Consider the following 20608-nt stretch of genomic DNA (forward strand, 5'->3'; position numbering starts at 1 on the left):
AATTTTTCTATTATTATTATTATTATTATTATTATTATTATTATTATTATTATTATTATTATTATTATTTATTTTCTACTTTTGTTGATATTGTTGTCTGGACCAGGCATCCATGATAACGTGAGATGAAGCAGGATGTTATACAAAATAAAGAAAAACCATTGAATGAGGTGTGTCCATACTTTTGACTGGTACTATTGATATATATATATATATATATATATATATATATATATATATATATATATATATATATATACATATTTCCCACTTTTTAAAACAAATTTTAAACTAATAAACTCTATTAATTTTTCTATTATTATTATTATTATTATTATTATTATTTATTTTCTACTTTTGTTGATATTGTTTTCTGGACCAGGCATTCATGATAACGTGAGATGAAGCAGGATGTTATCCAAAATAAAGATATATATATATATATATATATATATATATATATATATATACAGTCAAAAGTATGGACACACCTCATTCAATGGACCATATATATATGTATATATATATATATATATATATATATATATATATATATATATATATAATATTTTAAACTAATAAACTCCCTTAATTTTTCTATTATTATTATTATTATTATTATTATTATTATTATTATTATTATTATTATTATTATTATTATTTATTTTCTACTGTTGATATTGTTGTCTGGACCAGGCATCCATGATAACGTGAGATGAAGCAGGATGTTATCCAAAATAAAGATATGCCATATATATATATATATATATATATATATATATATATATATATATATATATATATTTCCCACTTTTTAAAACAAATTTTAAACTAATAAACTCCCTTAATTCTTCTATTATTATTATTATTATTATTATTATTATTATTATTATTATTATTATTATTTATTTATTTTCTACTTTTGTTGATATTGTTGTCTGGACCAGGCATCCATGATAACGTGAGATGAAGCAGGATGTTATCCAAAATAAAGAAAAACCATTGAATGAGGTGTGTCCATACTTTTGACTGGTACTATATATATATATGTGTCCATACTATTTGACTGGTACTATATATATATATATATATATATATAATAGTCAAAAGTATGGACACACCTCATTCAATGGACCATATATATATATATATATATATATATATATATATATTTCCCACTTTTTAAAACAAATTTTAAACTAATAAACTCCCTTAATTTTTCTATTATTATTATTTAATTATTATTATTTATTTTCTACTGTTGATATTGTTGTCTGGACCAGGCATCCATGATAACGTGAGATGAAGCAGGATGTTATCCAAAATTTCGCGCATGCGCAATAAACACATTTCCTAGCCTGTTAAGCTACCAGGCAGCTAGACAGATGTAAGCTAGCCCAGATATAAATTAGACAAAGAAACCTTGTGAAGAGACTGAGTGAAAAACAGTTCAAAGTAACGGAGGGTGAAAGGAGCGACTGTGACACAAAGCTACATGCGTTACTCGATATATATGGAAGTATGAAATTGAAAGGTACGCCGTCACTACGTCTTTTTTAAACTTTTTGTGAGCAGTCAGTGCAGAGATTAGCTTCGGCTAGCTGCTAGTTAGCCACTGTTGTTTTCCCACCAGCAAAACGTGAGGGTTTTTTTTGAGCTAGCTTGGTGAGTTAGCATCCTGTCACAGTTACCAAGGGGAGGCCCTTTTTATTTTTGGTTTGGTTTGGGCTACCAAACAAGCACATTGCCTGTTTAACTTGAGTCACGTAAGCCGATGTAAAGCAGCGTTTTGTGGACGGATTGGATGCTAACATGTGCTAACATAGCTAGCTAGCTGCCTCTGCGGTGCATCGTCTAGGCTCAAGTTAGCATTAATGTAGCTAGTGAGCCTCATACGTATTACACACAGAACTGACAGGTTTGCAGGAATACAATTGTCCCCCCAACAACAAAAAAAAATGAATGCTACTTGCTCTTTAAGCTAAGCTAAGCTAGCATGGGGGGAAGTGTTCATGGTGATTTGTTTTTGAGTGTTGACACTGTAGCCGATGCGACGCTCACGTTTAGCCACTGGTATGTGGATGGTTTTGCAATCACATCCATGTCACTTTGAGACAAGTTGGGGCAAATAAGCCGGATGCATCGTGTCTGTGCAGCTCAAACAAAGTTGCAGGTGATCCCCTGAGTCAGACAGGCCGACACTCATTGACAATAAAAGCATGCAACATCCAGTTAACACCTGACACCCCTGAGGCCTACACTACCCACTATCTTACCCCTCATTGTTAACATCATTTGGAAAGCACTTTATGGTCACTTGGATTATTTATATCCCTAGATAGACATGACAGGTCTGGTTTATTATGAGAACTATTGCTTTATTGCCAGATGCAATTGCTTTTCAGTCACATCTAATATATGTTTGTTTTTTTGTTTTGTTTTGTTTTTCTTCCCCAGAGTGGAATATGAAGATGGGGCCATGAAGGATCCTGTGAAAACTTAGGGGAAAAACAAAAAACTGCATCTCTACATTTCAACTATTCAAGAGGTAACGAGCAGGTTTCATCTCCTTGCTGAGGCGGCGTGATTGAGTTGTCATACAGTACCAGTCAAAAGTTTGGATAAAAATAAAGAAAAACCACTGAATGAGAAGGTGTGTCCAAACTTTTGACTGGTACTGTGTGTGTGTATATATATATATATATATATATATATATATGTGTATATATATGTATATATATGTGTATATGTATATATGTATGTGTATATATATATATAGTACCAGTCAAAAGTTTGGACACACCTTCTCATTCAACTACTTTGAAGAATCTAAAATATAAAACATATTCTGGTTTGTTGAGCATTTGTTTGTTTACCACATAATTACATGTGTTCCTTTTATAGTTTGGATGTCTTCAATATTAATCTTCAATGTAGAAAAAAATAAAGAAAAACCATTGAATGAGAAGGTGTGTCCAAACATTTGACTGGTACTGTAGTTACGATTAAAGCTAAAGGCGGTTCAGTTGCTGCAGTGTGCCGCAAAACAGGTTGTTGAACTTGTCATTGCAAGCAAATATGTGTACCCACTAGCTTTAGGTCTGTTCATTCATTCCATTGATTATACTTCATGTGATTTATTAGCAAAGACACTAAATGCCCCTTTTTATAGTCCCTGCTTACATGTTTATAATTGCGCATTATCTCACAAACAGAAACAGAATCTTTAATAAATGCAAAGAGAAGTGAAAGTGATGTTTTAGGTAAACACAGGAAAAAGCTGTAAATTGGCCAATTGACTACAAACACAAAACAAACAGTAATTAGATGTGAGTTGAGTGTTACTGAGAACAAGGGATTCTGCAATGTATATTTTAAATCAGGTGTCGGGACACTCCCACAGACAGAAAGTGAACACTGGGGAAGAGAGATGGTGAAAGGGCAGAAGTTTCACCACTTCTTTGCCTTCATATCCTCTTTCTATATTAAAACTTTGTGTAAGGTATATTTTAAAAGTTATGATACAATTGGCTGAAATTTGTAGGTTTTTGCCTCAAGCCTTATTTGCCTGTTGTCCAAAACTATTCTTGACCGAGTTTATACCTTTTTTTTTTAAGAATAAATTGAAATACCTGACTGAGATGGCTTGATCAGAGGGATGAAAGGGATTATAGGCTTTGATATGAACTTCACTTTGTGAGAAAGGTGCAATGAAATGTGCTCAAAAGAGGGGATGTGTTCCCTTCTTGTCAATGGATGAGGGAACATGAAATACTTGCAAATGCAATTCTACTATTTTAACAAACATGTTTTTGTCAACATAGCACATTTTGTTTTGCTTTGTTATGCTGCTGGGTTAAGAGTTGGGCTGCTTAAGTTAACTGAAATTGGCGTGTTCGTACATGAAAAATTGCTGCTATGACTAAATCAACATGTTTCTTTTTCTTAAATAACCACATGCTTATTAGCATTAGCCTAGCCTGTAACTGACTACCGGGCCTATACAGATGTTGCTGAAAATCACTGTCTAGTAACATCACCATGTCGACGTTGTGACATGAGAGGTTGTCTTTCCACAGTATGTTTCCAGTTAAACTGCCAAGATAGCAATCCATGTGTGTCCTTCTTCCTCTGCTCATTAACAAAATCAATCAGTAGAAAATCTTTGCAAGAGATCACAAAACTGGATACTAAAGATAAAGTGTAACATAATGTCACCTCGGGTGTCATTGTTAAAGGAGCAGCATTTAACCTTCTTAACATTAACATTGCAGCAAACGGCTATTTGTTATGTAAAGATGACGTGGAGTATGTCTTCCTGAACAGAGAAAGAAGTTTCTCTCCCTCTGTCTATGTTGTTATCCAAGCTTCCCCTTGTTTTGTTGACATAGCAGGGCAGGCCGAGCGTGCTTTTAGTGCATGTGTGTGCATGTGAGTGTGCCCCACAAGTTAGCGCCCAGCCGCTGTTTTGCATTGCGCTCATATGGCGGTTACAGCTGATCATTTTGTTGGAAGCGTAGCACCCATCCCTAGGTTCCCCCTCAGGTAAACACAGTTAGCTCTATCAGCACTATTGTAGTAGTTTGCACTGTTAGCGCCATTAGCTATGATTCTAAACTAAAGTCTTCTTAGCAGAAAATTCTCCTTTTTTTTCCTTCTTTTTTTTTTGCATCAGTCCTTTTTTCAAAATATAGCAAGCAAGAAGTCTTTCAATGTTTTAATGGGCCCCTGACTAATATTTTAAGAAAGACCTATCCTATTAACGCACATCTTTTTGTTCTCGAGGACATGAAAGTTGGCTGCAGCTGTCGGATGTTGGTTTCTTGTTGGGATTTTTACGCCGACTCTAACTGCCCAAACACACCCTTGTATGCAATATGTCATCACTGTCATTCGGTTGGTTGAGAACAGCTTTGCTTCAGATGTGGGAATGATGGGCATTTATAGAGCTACATAGTCTAGGACTGTGAAATGACAGAAGCTGTCTTGTTTGTCCATTCAACATTTATTTAAGTCCTGTTTTTTTACATAATCACAGAGCATATCATTTGCTATGTAGCATGGATACATTGGCAATACTAATCACTGCACATACTAAAACCTTGGTAGAAGGAATTTACATTGTTTCCTCTTATCGCATAGTCAAGCATGTTTACAAACTTTGGTCTCAGGGTTCATGGAAGTACAAGATTTAGGATACAGTGAGAATGCAGGCTATTTTTTTTTCATCACATGTGGTAGTAAGTGAGAATGCAGGCAGATTTAAATCATGTGAAGGATTTTTTAAATATATAGTTTTTTGCTATCAGGCTTATTATGACAGGGCAGTTTAAATAGTGCATTTATTTCGGTTGTGGATTTTACATTGCTATTTTATGCAGAATAACTTTAACCTTTTTGTTTTCCTTGTGTGATTAGTGCTTAAAGAACGAAAGTGAGTGGTACTCCGAAGCCAGTGATGTCACGGGTTCCCACCCCTCCTCCTCCTGGGGAGATGTCAAGTGGACCTGTGGCAGAGAGCTGGTGTTACACACAGGTATGGGCATAACGAAACTAATCCAATCCTGTTCTATACACGGAAGTGATAGATAGATTTTTATTTTTTTGACCGGTCATTGTAGGAAAGGTACATGTGTTAATAGTAACATTAACAATAGCTCAGTTCCATTCAGAATCAGAAACAGTTTATTGCCAAGCATGTTACACATACAAGGAATTTGCCTAGGCCTCTTGAAAGCCAATTAAATTCATGGTTGTTGTTGTTTTTTTTTTGTTTGTACTGTATTTCAAAAACATTTTAAAAAAAAAGCTAAAGTTTCTGCATATTTTTTTTTCTTCCAAGGTCAAAGTGGTGAAGTTTTCGTACATGTGGACCATAAACAACTTTAGTTTTTGCAGAGAAGAAATGGGGGAGGTGTTGAAGAGCTCAACCTTCTCCTCTGGCCCTAATGACAAGATGAAATGGTTAGTACATTCATTCCGACAAACGTCAGGAGCTTTTTTGCATTAATCTATCCGTCCCATTTTATCTCCTCCAGTTCCATGTCCTTGTATTAGTACGAATGACACTGAAAAGTCTGCATGTTTTATTTTACTGTGGGAACTCTGCAGACAAGTGATAATTACAGTCTCTCAAAGCAGGAGAGAATCACCCCTGAAGGCTTGTCATAGTCTTGTGTTTTCACAAAAGTGATAAAAGCAGTTCAGACTGTCTTCATTCTAGATTGTAATGTTGCTGATTTTCAGTGTTCTCTTTCTTTTCTTGCCAGGTGTCTGCGAGTCAATCCAAAGGGACTTGATGATGAAAGCAAAGATTATCTGTCATTGTATTTACTTCTTGTTAGTTGTCCAAAAAGTGAAGTCAGAGCAAAGTTCAAGTTTTCTTTGTTGAATGCTAAAAGAGAAGAGACAAAAGCAATGGGTGAGTACAAGCGATCAGAACCTCATCACATCTGTTATTCTCAATATTTAGTATTCCTTTCTATCCTTACACTTTAATTATTTTCTCAAATGTTCAAGCAAAAGAGATGCATTTTCAAGACTGCATTATTTTTGTTCTTGTCACAGAAAGCCAAAGAGCATATAGATTTGTCCAAGGCAAAGACTGGGGCTTCAAAAAATTCATCAGGAGAGATTTCCTGCTTGATGAAGCCAACGGACTCTTACCCGATGACAAGCTCACCCTGTTCTGTGAGGTAATTCTATTGATGCTTTCTTTTTATTCTTCACTTAATAAAGGGTGCAGTCTTTTTGTTTGTGTATGCTGTAATTTGACCAAAATAGGAAATGATATAGCAAACCCACACTTTCCACACTTCTTCTTGCAATGGTGTTGTATTTTTTTTTTTTTGATGGGAAGATATTTATAACTGTCTTGTTGAATCATTTTTCCATAATCCTCATCTGTCTTCAGAGCACAGCAACCTCTCAATTCAGTATTATTTTTCAGGTTTAGGGAACAAAACATTCCATCTGGTAATAAACCTGCTCGACATTGTTAGCTTTACTCGAATTTATTTTCAGTGTGACGGTAAATTATTAGAAAAACTAGCAGTAGTCTCAATGATTAATTATATTTATAAAAAAAATGGATGCCAATTTCATTGATTGCAAATGTTGGAAATCACAATAGGGTGTTTTTGTTTTTTTCATTGCAATTAGCCTGTTGAGAAGTGTTTCTGTTAAGTTTCCATTGTCCTCATTTTCCATAATTGCATACCTGAGCCAAGTTACTGAGCGTCTGTTGTGTTTTATGCGGCACACAAATTACTGATAAGTTGCACTAATTCTTCAAGGAAAGCATCAAAATCACATCACTGTTGGATTGAAGTGTTATACCCCCAGTGTAACCTTATTTGAATCAAGGCTAGAGTCTTTTAATTCTTGTTATGACCGGTTCACCCCTGGGTGTAAGCCTCCGTGCCATTTAACTACAAACATACTGTTGGCATTTGCTTCAAATGACATTAAGCTCTTTGGAAGTGAAATGCCTCCTCCATCTTGCTTGTTTTTCAAAATAATTGAATCCAGTTTGTCGGAAAGAATAAATGTCTCCTAAAATGTTCCTTCCATGGACAAGTTAAATGAAGTGTCAATGGATTTTGATGTTAATGCATTTGGCCAAATACTGCCAGGAACAGACAGTGAGCCAGACAGCACTAGCAGAGATTCAACAATTTCAGAGAAATTGCCACTTTGATAAACAAATTGCTTACAAATGAAAGACAAAATGCCTTTCCTCAGCAATTAGGTGTTTCAGCAAAGTTAATTAATTTCGGTTTCAAATGTTCAGAGTCCCTCCCATTGTAGGTCCCTCGGTCTTGAAAATGTGCTTGTAAAGGAGCTAATTAAAAACAAAAATTGGATGTTTTTTTGTTTGTTTTTTGAGACTGCTTCAGCATTTTGTCCTCTGTGATGTTTTTCTCATGCACAGGTGAGCGTTGTCCAGGACTCGGTTAACATTTCGGGCCAGTCCAACATGAACATGCTGAAGGTACCAGAGTGTCAGCTGTCTGATGACCTGGGGAACCTGTGGGAGTGTTCACGCTTCACAGACTGCAGTCTGTATGTGGGAGGGCAGGAGTTCAAAGCCCACAAATCCATCCTTGCAGGTAAGACCGTCCCCAACACTTCAGCAAGTAGCAACCAGGAGACAAGCCCTCAAAATGGCCCGAGCAAGATATGCCCATGCCCCTTCTTAAAGGCCCCTTGTGGAGAGCTTGAGGTACCATAAAAGGGCTACGGTGGGCCTGTATTCCTGTCTTGATTTGTAGCGGCCCAGTTCTGCAGTGGGCTCTAATCCCCACTACCTCTGCTTGGCCCTTCTTGACCCAGATGACTGTAGAATCCAGGAGCTTGAGACGCTCGCTCACCTCTTCAGCTTTTCTCGATTAGACATGATGGCAGCTGCACTGGTCAGGCAGAAATGCTGATAAAGTGGAGCTGTATGGATTAGGCAAGATTAAAAGACCGTCGTAGTTCAATACTGGTGTTTTGTGCTTAATCCATTATATATATATCTCTATGTCTCATTCTCAAAGCTTGTATTTGTCACGTGACACAATGTCTGCTTACATGCTCAATAAGATGTTGACTGTTCAATATATTTATAAATGTTCAATTTATTTCTTTGACAGCGAGGTCACCAGTCTTTAATGCTATGTTTGAACATGAAATGGAGGAGAGTAAAAAGGTAAGAAAAAAAATTGTTACAACTGCTTGTTGTTATAAGTAATGTTATTCTACTGTGACACAATGCTCCACCTCCTAATAAGTAATTATTGCTTCTTTTATGGAATGTTTTTTAGTTGCCAAGCTCAAATGAGTCGTACAGAACCCTCTTGTCTTCTCTTGCAGAACCGTGTTGACATCAGTGACGTAGACCCAGATGTCTTTAAGGAAATGATGGGCTTCATTTATACAGGAAAAGCCCCCAACCTGGAGAAGATGGCCGACAATTTGCTGGCAGCTGCAGATAAAGTAAGTCGCAATTGAAACTTTTGCTAATCATTTTTACAAACATCTGCCTTCCACTTCTTTTTGATGGCAGAGGAAAAGCTTCCTTTTATTTTTTTGCTTTGATTGGCCAATCTTTTGTTTCACATTTTTTACGCATTGCTTCCGTTTGTCAGTTAAATGCCACGCAAATAATGTTCCCTGGTAAATCCTGTGTTGAGCCCGAGCTCAAGCCAACAGCCCTACCCCGAAATTATCTTTGCATTTCACACATGGACCTGTCATGTTGGGAGCCTCCAATGAGTTGTATGCATTGTATGTAAGTCAATGAGGCTAAAAGACCAATGTGGTCTGTTGTGTAATTACACACCGCTGTTGGGCTGCATCTTATCTGACATAATTTGAGTATTGATAACCTATAAAAAAATATAGCCTGCTTCAGCCACCCTCCATCCTCACCCAGCATTAGAGCATGCTTGTACAGGGTGTGAAAAATGTAGAATGCAATACAGCTCAGTCGTTCTTCAAGACATACCACTTTATGTTTGTGTAGCTTGTAATTCAACGTCTGTGGAGACTGTCGGGTAAGTGCTGATTCAAGTAAACTGAAATGATAGAGGACAAAATAAGTGATGTGGTTTCTATTCTATGTGGACGTTCATCAATAATGGAAATTTCTTTTTCCATTTGTAACAAACATCATGTTACTGAAATAGGATGTCAGTCTTGGCAGTATTAAAACATACTTAATGACAGTAGAAACTCTTCACTCGAAGCAGTATTTTGTTAGAACCTTACAACATAAGATGGCACAGTACAACAACATCACATATGATTTCCAAGAGGCAGACATGATCTGCTGTTCAGTCCTTGTTTTGTGTTTTATTGTTTTGCCTGTGGATGTAAACAGTTTGTCGCCCCATTTTGCATTTCTAATCAATGCAGATTTACATATGCAAAGCATTATATCTGTAATATGAAGCACCCTATGATCTCCCAAATCCTATTTAGACGCTATCGTTTTCTTTCATCGGCTAAAAGACGAGTTCCCCTATTTAAGGGTGAGTTCTCTGCATTATGACTATAGTATTTCACTTGAATTTGATGGATGACGTTTTTACTGAAAAGTGAACAACCTCACTTCCCTCAAATCATCCCAATTATTGCTTAAGTGATGAATCACAAAGACCATGTGGGGAACTTGGGGAATTATTTTAATTTTTTTAAGATTGCAGTACATATTAAATGAACCTGCTGGTTGGACATTTTGGATCCTGGTCATTTTTTTCTCTCTCTCTTTCTAGTAAAGATGTAAAATTTTACTCGCAAATTGAAATGACTACAGCTGTAGCTTTAATGCGTTTCCACAAGAGTTGAGACAAAACCTCAAACCACGGGGATCCACTTTGCATCCAGGGTGTAACCACAGCTTTTTGTCGTCCCCCCCTTCCCCCCCTTCCCAGTACGCTCTGGAGCGTTTAAAGGTCATGTGTGAAGAGGCCCTGTGCAACAGCCTTTCAGTGGAGAATGTGGCCGACACCCTCATCCTAGCAGACTTGCACAGCGCCGAGCAGCTCAAAGCACAAGCCATAGATTTTATCAACAGGCAAGTATCGCAAAAGAAAAACAAACCCTCCAGTGATAAATTCCTGCTGCCATTTCTGTTTACCAGCCCTGAATGCTTACCTTTTTATCTCCTTGCCATAGGTGCAGTGTCCTGAGACAGCTGGGCTGTAAAGATGGAAAGAACTGGAATAGCAAGTATGTAATTAGCTGATATATGTGACACAAGATTAATAACACCTTCTTATCTCTTCCCCCAACCAGATGCATTAGAATTCATTGTTTTAGCCCAGGCAGACAGAGTGCTATTTAGCTTCTGAGTTTGAAGCTCCATATCTTTGTATCCAAGTTATTAATAGACTCATACCTGGATAAACCCTGGAAATGGAATTGTTGTAGAACTTTAAAAAAGAAGGGAGGCGGTCGCTATAGTTTTTTTTGTTTTGTTTTTTTCAGATGATCTAGTGTGTTGTCATAAGACACCTTGAAAAGTTAGAAATATTTCCATGTCTTTTTGTATACAACATGTGAAGACGTTCTAATTCCACATTCATTTCGCCCTATGCACATGCACAGGAAGCACTAATGGCCCTTTTCAAGTTTACCATGCAACTCACAAATCAAGCGCCCCTTATTCGCTTTGTCATTACCATCTCATTTACGTTTATTGATTTTTAATGTGCACATTTTCATGCCTTAGTGTTAACTTCATTTTGCCTGTGCTTACAGTCATGCTACAGACATAATGGAGACTGCAGGCTGGAAGTCAATGATCCAATCCCATCCTCACTTGGTAGCCGAGGCCTTTCGTGCCCTGGCTTCAGCACAGTGCCCACCCTTTGGTCTTCCCAGGAAGCGCCTAAAACAGTCCTGACTGCCCGACTGTGCCCCAGGACTTTACTGGAGGTGTGAAGCATGGGTTTACAAAGGAAGGACTAGCGAGGGTACCACTCTTTATTTCCACCAAAACTGAACACACTTGAATAAGGAAGAGTGGAGCTTTCTGGCCAGGGATTTGGGAAGGCTGGCACGTGGACATCAATGGATTGGGGGAAAAAAAATTGGTAAAATTGGTGTTGCTTGCTTGCTTTGCTGCCCCGAACTGGATTCTGTTCAGCCCGGGTAGCAAGTCAAGCTGTCTGCTACTGTTTTTTTTTCCTGTAATTTTAAAAATGGCCTTAATATATCTGCCATTGCTCTGGAGCTGCTCCAGAGTACTTTGTCTATTTTACTCTGTGCCTGCCTTGTCACAAAGACCAGGCCACCTCCAGGTTGCACTAGTTCCCATGAATAGTCATTTTGATATGGAGTTCTATAGGAACGTAACAAAGGTTTAACTAAATGGGAAATATTATATATTTGTAATGTTTAGCCCGTTTTGTGACTAGACATTAAAAAGCATGAACACTTTCAGTGCAAGGTCAGTTCTTTACACTTTTTAAAATATGTGTATGCCCCATATTGATGGCACCATTTCTATGTAAATGACAGTTGAACCATCTTCAGAAGACCAGTGTACAAGAAAGTCTGTTCTATTGCATATTTGTGGGGAAAAATTGTAATCTGCCATTATGAAGACCCAGTGTCAATCCTTATAATACACGTAAGACGGAAAAGTGTCTATACTTTGGCCCTAATATATTAAAACATTGGAAGTATTTACTCAGTCTCCCATTTGAATGGCATATTCCAGATCATACGTCTGTGAACTGTTCTAGATTAAATTTTGAGAATTTCTGTCTTTAGTATTGCCAACTTGCAAATATTATATATTCTCAATATATTGTGGTAACTAAAAGTGGAGAGACTAATGCATGGTCATGTTATTGTCAAAAGAAAGTGTCCAAGTACCAATTTTGTTTTTAACAATTTATTTTCTGCAATTATCTGACATACTTGTGCAGAATGAAATGAATTCAGTTTGTGCAAAAGAATCCTCTAACATGCTTGGACATTCGTAGGATGCTGAGCATCTCTTCTACTGGCAATGTTATTCTGTGTTTGAATGGGGGGGGTTGTCATGTTTATTCAGTCCGTCTCGTATGTAGTGTGGTGTGACCGACACTTCAGAGGGTTTTGTAAATTAAAAGAGTAGCATCGTTTTTACATGATATTACTCATCATTCAGAGTCATGTTGAGATGTTGAAACTTCTTTTGTTTGGAAGCAAAAAAGATGAAGTTGTGGTCTGCAAGAATGCCTGCATTAACCCATTAAACCATTTTCCAGCAGTCTGAAGAAGCCAAGCTTTTTTTTTTTTTTCTTCTTTCTGTTTAAATGTCAGTCAAAGGAAGGGTGATTATATCCATACTTTTTCTTTTCCTTGGGCATGTTAATGATGTGTCAGGCTGAGGTGATTATGTGTTTTCTGTCTCCACTGGTTTCCTTTTAATTATAAGATTAGAAGACAACACCGTGATAATCAAAAGAAAATGTTCTTAAACTGGAGCAGAGTAACATGTTTAATGTCGAACCTTTTTTTACAGCACATGAAAGCCATTTTTTTTCCCCCTATTGTTTTATGTGTGAATGCTCGGCACAAGCTCTAATTAAAGTGAACACGAGGCTGCTCTTTCCTGCTGGAACAGAGACTTCTTCATCAGCAGCTTGCTGATCCTCGTCCGCCCCACTCAGCACAGATCCTAGAAAAAGACCTGATAGCATCGATGCTTTAGGACGCCTCTCCAACCTTTTATCTTCCTCTCTCGCTTTCCTCCACTAGCTGTTACACTTGAAAGACAAACTGCCCGCAGTGGCATCTTCACAATTGAAGATTTGTTCTGTCATTTGGATCGTAGGAAATGAGATTGTTAAAAAGGCAGTGGACAATGACACTGGGCGAGGACTTTAGATGGATTAATATAAAGATGGGGTTGAATTTTTTTTTTGGTTTGTTTGTCACATGAGTCCAAATATCGTGAAGCTGCAGCAGAGAGTCCTGATAAATGGACACAAGCATTTCTATCACACGGATGTGACAGATTGATATAAAAGCAACACGACTAATAATCTGTGGTACTCGATGCATCCCAGGAGGTATTTTGTGATGAACTCCTAAGATACTTTAAACTAATGTGCTTTCACCAGACTCGTCCGTTTTCTTTGTTTCCTAGAATATATGTTGACAAACCCAGCAAAGAGTCAGGAACTTGTCAAAGTCGCTGTGAACATGTGAGCTGGAGCTGGAGAAAGCATTTCTGGACTGTGAACTTTAGCAGAAATAGTTCATTAACATCTTCTAATGCAACATGTCTTGTTTCTGTGTTACAGTCAGCTGAAACTTGAAATTGGCATGTTTGCCATTCCGATTATTTTTACCTTTGTGATGACTGTCAGTCCAGAGACCCATTAAAACTTGACATTTAATGCTGATGAAGTAAATTGTAACCTTGTTGCACTAAAAAAAAAATTTCACTTGACAGTATTATTGGTTTGAACACTACTGATACTTACAATGGACTTATACAATATGTATTTTCTCAAGAGGTGAATGCAGATTTTCCTCTTAGTAAATTGAATTAGAATATACATAGTTTTTTAATTATTGGTATGAATTGTCAACAAGGTGAGCTAACAAAATGAGAGTAATTTATTATTTTAATCGTCTAATAATATCGCCACTGAAACTCAAGAAATGCAGGTTAACATTCCTTATAGTTTCTCAAGGATCTGAATGTGTGCAGCAGGAAATCCTGGTGTGACTTGATGCCTAAGGAGTGGGTGCCTTTCACCCTGATCAGATAAGAGTAATGGAAGCGATGAAAAGACCCCTGTCACTGATGGCCACAGCAAAATGGATGTGCTCCCTGAGGTGTACCTCTGGTATCATCCACGCCTGTGGACACAGATTTATTGCACATTAAAAAGCTACACTGAAATGTACCTCTTAAAATGGTGTGTTTATCCCAGTGAGAAGTCCTTGTAGGAATGAAACCAGACAACTGTGAGCGGCAACAGACTGGAGCGGACTCGGTGGGACAACATGCTGTGAGCCAAGTTCAAATAAGATTTAATGCCATAAAAACCTAAACTGATCTTTACAATTTAATTTGAACTAAACGAATCAAATATTCCCGAAATGAACATTTTGTACTTACACTATACACACAGCAATGCTCTTTTTTTTTTTCTCTCCTATATTACAGGGGAAATCATTAAAACAAGATTTAGCAAGCAGGAAATGAAAATAGGCACAATATGCAAGGATTACAAAAAGGGAAATCAATGCAATCTATAACTACAAGCAATAAATATGACATCTATCTACATGATATCACTTAACAAACACCAAAAGTAAGCAACAGTATACTTATTGATATATTTCTCTGGAAAAATTTGAATAAATTGACATTGTTTACTCTGAAGCCATAAGTAAACACCTTTTAGTTTTAGAGTTACACATTAATACACAGCATTTGCACAAAGGAGTAGAACTAAAACATCAACATAGATCAACTCGGTTTGAGTAATGTCCTTATCATACACCTCTCCTCACGTGTAGAATGTGACAGGATCATTTACAGCAGACGGGGAAAGACGTGAGATACGGAAAACAAAGGAACATAGACAGAAATAATTGCCATGTGATTAGTCAGTGGCACATGCCCTAGTCTAGGAACCCTGGATATACCCAATCAACACAATTTATGATGGTTCATGTGTCGACGGTTTTCAACAGAAACTGTTTTCAAGTCAAAGTACATTTCACCATTTACTACAAGACTGGATGTTACCCACTTTCACACAAAAGTCAGTCAACGTAAGCCTGCTGTACAATTGGGACATGTATGACATTTTCATATGAAGCGCCCACTTCTCATTAAAACTCGAGACGGATTTTGTATTTTCACCTTTTTTTTTTTTTTTTTTTTTTTTTTTTTTTGCTTTTGCTTTCTCCACTCTTGGTCTTGGGTAAATGAAATTTCCCAGGCTAATTAAAGCCTATTAAAGACAGGTAATGTCAGGGCTGGTGGCAGGACCATGACAAAGTGCTGATAATTGTCTGCCAGACACGCTAAATCCACCTGTCCTGCAATTATCCCCCCCCCCTCTCCCGACACATTAATCCACTGCGGGGCCCACTCGGCAGGCTGATGCCTCAAAGTGCATCCTGCAAACACAGACGTTGGATTTCAGACTAGCTTAGCATACACATGCCTTAAGATGATTGCAGCAGAAAACCAACACATTTAAGGAGCACACAAGGCAGCAGCCAGGCTATACATGGATGGATACCTATATACGTATGTGTAATGATTTAGGGTTATGCCCTCTGACGGCTTGTGGGATTGGATTTTTTGGATCAATTCATTTTGTCATGGGCATTGGGCACATAATCAATCAATTCACTATTCCAGTCCTTAAAAAGAAAAAAGAGATAAAATATATATTCTAAATCCATATTAATTATACAGAGCTACTTGAGAAAATACCCATTGATCAAGCTAACCTGAAACAATAGACACTGTCCTGTCTGTGTTCTCTTAACAGGTACAAATGGATATTAGTTCTACTTCAAAGGCAATGAACGGATCATTCTGATTAATCAGCCAAAATTGAGCAATGTTTCAAATGTGAAATATCTGATTTTATGTTCTATGAATATCTATTCAAATGTCTTTGTGTTGTCATTATTCACATGATTTAAAGTCTTGTCATATTTCATCCCATTAATGTTTAAATGAGGTGAGGAAATTGTTTGACAATGTTGGCATAAGTGTAGCACTGGCACAGAAGCCAGTTCTGCACTCCCAACTGGGAGGCTCCTTGCCTATGGTCTAGCCTTGAAGGAAACATCTGGACAACATGCTAATTATACCAGTGGTTTACGGAGAACATGTGCCGCTGTGATGGGGGAGGAGTCACACAGGGGTTGGTAGCTAGCTCTGAATCCCAAGTCAACCCCTAAAACCAAGTCCCTGGACACCTAACTATCTCAAGTGTTAGATCTGTACTATATATACATATATATTTTTTTAACAATGCATCAAATCCCTCCAGAGTGTGTCCCATTATAAATAGCACTTCCTGCAACGTATCTCAGGTACTTAGGTATTTTGGGACAAGGAGTTTAGAGGTTTACATTTACATTATTTGAAGATTAGACAGAAGGTGGACGCATACTGAAAGCTAGATCATCCTGTGGAGGAGTAGGGTGTGTCACTATGATAGTTGTAGTCAGGGCATACCTTCTGCACCAGTTTGTAGTCTACACTGTAAAAGGCTATATAGATGCATATGACTTTAAAGGGCTTCGAGCACAGCCAAGACACGTGGCTCTGCGTCTGCTCCTGGTAGCACACCTTGGACGGGTCGAAGCTGCACAGGGCAGTCTTCTTGTTGCGGTCCGTCTTCTCGTACTCAATGCGACAGTTGAATGTTTTGGTGTCTTTGGTCTCCTGCGTGGACTGCTGGGCGATCTCAAACTCCACCACCTTGGAGGGTGGCACCAGGCTGACCGACACGTTCCCCAGGCCCGTGGAGTTGTGGCGGAAGTAAACGCTAAAAGTGCCGTTCCCATGGTCTACGATCTTCCCCGTGATCAGCAGGTTGAGTTTAATAGTCTTGATGTTGGAGTGGAAGTCCCCCCAACCAAACATCTTCTTGAACTTGCCAGTCTTGACGATGGGCCTGCGTTTAGTTCTGGCCTGTGCACCCTGAGCATCTGTCTGGTTAGATAACCAGTCCCAGAAGTCCTCCGTGTTCTGTAAATATGTTATTTCCCTCATGTTGCTCTTGAACCCGGGGGACCCCCTGGCAAACAAACGCAGGGGGTTGAGGATCCGTGGACTGGCCCCCGTGGGGGAAATCTTCTGTACGTTATCACTGTCGCCCCACTCGATGAGCTCTGTGGCTCCTCCGTGCTCTTTCCTGCATGTGACCTTCAGAAAAGCACAGCAAAGGAAGACAGAAAAACATCATTTAGTGACATAATACCTTTTTGAAAGATAATTTGCAAAGCTGATGGCCAGACAAATATGAATATTACGTTTCTAGTTTGGTCAAAGGAAATACAATGACAATCACATGGGCAGTGATACATATCAGGCCAGACATATAACAGAAAATCAGAGTGAATTCAACACTGATTGACAACTTATCTGTTTTGATTGCAATGTAAAAATGCAACGGCAGCAGTTCAGCACTAAGGATAAAGAAATAAGCACTTCAGCACTAAAGAGGGGAAAGGCAGAAAATCCCACAATGAGCATGGAGCCACCCACTTGTCACACAAGTTAAGATTTTCTTTAGGAAATGCTGAACTACAGCAAGGGTTCCTTTAAGAAACATTGTGTTTGGTAAACTAAAGATTTACAACAGCTGCAAACAGATGCTGGCACTTTAATAAGACAGGAGGAGTAATCACTGCTTAAAAAAATGTATTTTGTTGAAAAGGGTTTTTTTTGGGCACAATAAAATATATTGCCTTGCAGAACTTCTTGTTCTTAAAACCTGAGCAAAATAGCATGAATGCATTGTTGTAATTCAGTCATTGTTATATTTGGTTTCATATGCAGTGTTAATCTTTTAGACTTCTGTCAGACACTAGATACAGGGACAAATGGCATTGAATGTGATTACTCACTTAACCCAGTAATGACAAAAACAGAATTCAACTGCTTATCAAAATGCTATTATAAACTAACAATGCAATCTTTACAAAGGAAAAAAAATTAAGCTGTATTATGTTGTATTATTAAGTTAAAAGCATTGTTTGACATTTTGGAAATACGTTCATTCACTTTCTTGCAGAAAGTTACATGATCAAGATTTATAATCATCTATACGTGGTGAATTGGAAACTTGAGATCTTCGCAATGTGCTTAAACATTTAAACAACAGATTAAGCACAATGAGCCTCACTTGTCAGTTTTTTAACACCTGACATTAATCAAATACACAGCTTCTACAAATTTCTATTTAAGCTACTGGACCAGCTACAACACTAATCAAACCAAAAGGCCTGTTGTCTTAGACGTAAGTAGACAATCCATTGATTATATGACGTTAAGGATGCTTTTATGTGTATGCAGTTGGCCGAAGATGCCGGCAGGCCTGTGTAGTACAGAGTGGGCATTCCTTCAGAGCGGGAGAAAGGGTGAGGTTGGTCAAACGAGTCTGAATTTAGACAGAAAGGCATTAATTAAACAACATTGTTTTGCAAGAATGACCCCAAGCTATTGCAGTTCCAGTAGTTAAGCACACCAAAATGGCAATAATAGTAACTGTAATGCATGAATCAAGAATTCATACTAGTAGCACCAGAAAATGGTGAAAAATCAAAGAAACGAGTATGACCAGTATGAGGGAATCATTTTGGATGCAGCGATAAACTTCAGCTTGGCTCATATTTGCATAAAGCTTCTAATATTTTAGGACGACTTGTCGGATTACATGACAATTCAAATCCTCTGGTCTGTGAGCAGGTCTCACATGAGCGGTGCTATTCTTAGATACCCCGCGCGTATGAACTTTAGCTTGTAATGGTTCCCAACAATAACACTGGCCATGGTAAAGTACGTGCTAAGTGCTAATCCCCGACACAGCAATGAACTGTGATCCCTCCTCTTGCCCAAAAGCCTTTTAGCTTCAGGAGCAATTCCTGGTCCACTTCAGATAAAGCTTAAATAATTCACGGCAATAAGCTTAGCTAGTTTTATTAGTAATTAGTAGTGCCGGCTTTCCCCAGGCGCCGTTGTAGGGATCACTGAGAGAAGCAGATGTTGAAAGCACTGAGCAGCGGCTGTTTGAGTTCTCACTGAGCTGCTGCGCACTACTTCCAGACTAATTATAATTTTGCTGTGAGCCTAACTGAGGCACATGTGCACAATGCTAACAAACTAGGTCTGTCTGCTAGAATTTGTTTTTTTTTGTCGCACTCGCATTCCTATAAAGCTTTCTGTTCGCCATGTAAAAGGACTACATGCATCGTATTTTATGCCACTGTGTATTTTATAGTCAGAGCTTTTCTTTACTGGGCTGCTTGCAGACCGGAGTAACACCTTAATGTACTAGCAAGTGGGGCGTAATGGCTCGACCATCTGGATATGTAATGCGAAATCAATGTGTCTCCCACGGACAGTGAGCCTGACCCATCTATCAGCCCTCACAATGCTTAATTAAGACACTTGCTCCCTGTAAACATGGATGAATGAGGCAACACTGTAAGAATGTCCCTCAGTGTAGCTCATCACCTCCACAGTCATTTAATCAACCAATTCCAGTGGCAATATTCCCTCACTGATACTGCCACTTAGTAAAACCTCGTGTGAGCTCAGCTGTTAATTTGATTTGACTCTTACGGCATCACAATAGCAGGCGATGCCGAACATTAAAATCTGTGGGACTGCGGGCTCCCAACAGGAACATTTCTTCACTGCTGTGAACAAGGAGGATGTAGCACCCGTCTCCCCACCAGCACGAGCTGTTATATCCATTACGTGTTGGGTGTCATGCCGTGCAGCTTAAGAGGTGAAACCAAATTTTGTCTTTCAGTGTAAATCTCAGGTGAGCTTTGTATAGGATGATTATAATGGAAATGAGAGAGGAGTTTAAGTATGATGAGCAACTGGGGAAAATTGCTGTGACAACAAGGGGATCAGCTGAGGGATATCTAATACTTATATGCCCCGAGAGAGATGAAGCACTGGGAACTTGAAAGCTCGCAACGACACATTGGCTTTGGTTTCTCTCTCCCTGCACACACGCAGCAGCGAGGCACACACACACACACACACACACGCACACACACACACACACACGCACGCGCACACACACACACTAACACACCTCGTTCATTAAGGCAGAAGTGGAGTCTCTTAAAAACAGACTAAAGGAATCCGAGTTTTTGTACGGCAAGACGCTGAAAAAAAGAAAAAATGAGGCAAGGTCTGATGAAGGAGAATCTACAAAAGCTTAATTAAGATTTCTTAATCGGTGCGGTGTGCTAGAGGCGTTTCGGGGCGACTTGAAACAAAACATTATTATGATAATAACTGCAGACTTATGGAGCTGAAAACACCAGACCTCATTTCAACAGCACTAGGCGAAGTGACTAGTGGAAACGTTACGGATTTCTGTCTGTGTGGTTT

At 38.4% G+C, this 20608-nt stretch overlaps 2 protein-coding genes across 2 annotated transcripts; one reads left to right on the forward strand and one right to left on the reverse strand.

The window, feature by feature from the left end:
- Window positions 1-1351: 1351 nt before the first annotated feature.
- Window positions 1352-13570, forward strand: spopla (speckle type BTB/POZ protein like a). The gene is made up of 12 exons (XM_054615235.1): window positions 1352-1534; window positions 2458-2548; window positions 5419-5536; window positions 5843-5964; window positions 6270-6421; window positions 6568-6695; window positions 7934-8111; window positions 8637-8692; window positions 8857-8979; window positions 10419-10561; window positions 10663-10716; window positions 11248-13570. The coding sequence occupies exons 3-12, from the start codon at window positions 5459-5461 to the stop codon at window positions 11390-11392; spliced, it is 1179 nt and encodes a 392-aa protein (XP_054471210.1). The 5' UTR covers window positions 1352-1534; window positions 2458-2548; window positions 5419-5458; the 3' UTR covers window positions 11393-13570.
- Window positions 13571-16651: 3081 nt separating this feature from the next.
- Window positions 16652-19954, reverse strand: nxph2a (neurexophilin 2a). The gene is made up of 2 exons (XM_054615827.1): window positions 19820-19954; window positions 16652-17398 (listed from the first exon to the last, which is right to left on the reverse strand). Exons 1-2 carry the CDS (start codon window positions 19952-19954, stop codon window positions 16652-16654), a joined length of 882 nt encoding a protein of 293 aa, XP_054471802.1.
- Window positions 19955-20608: the final 654 nt, after the last annotated feature.

This window comes from Anoplopoma fimbria, chromosome 16 (genome assembly GCF_027596085.1).
Source record: "Anoplopoma fimbria isolate UVic2021 breed Golden Eagle Sablefish chromosome 16, Afim_UVic_2022, whole genome shotgun sequence".
Lineage (NCBI taxonomy): Eukaryota > Metazoa > Chordata > Actinopteri > Perciformes > Anoplopomatidae > Anoplopoma > Anoplopoma fimbria.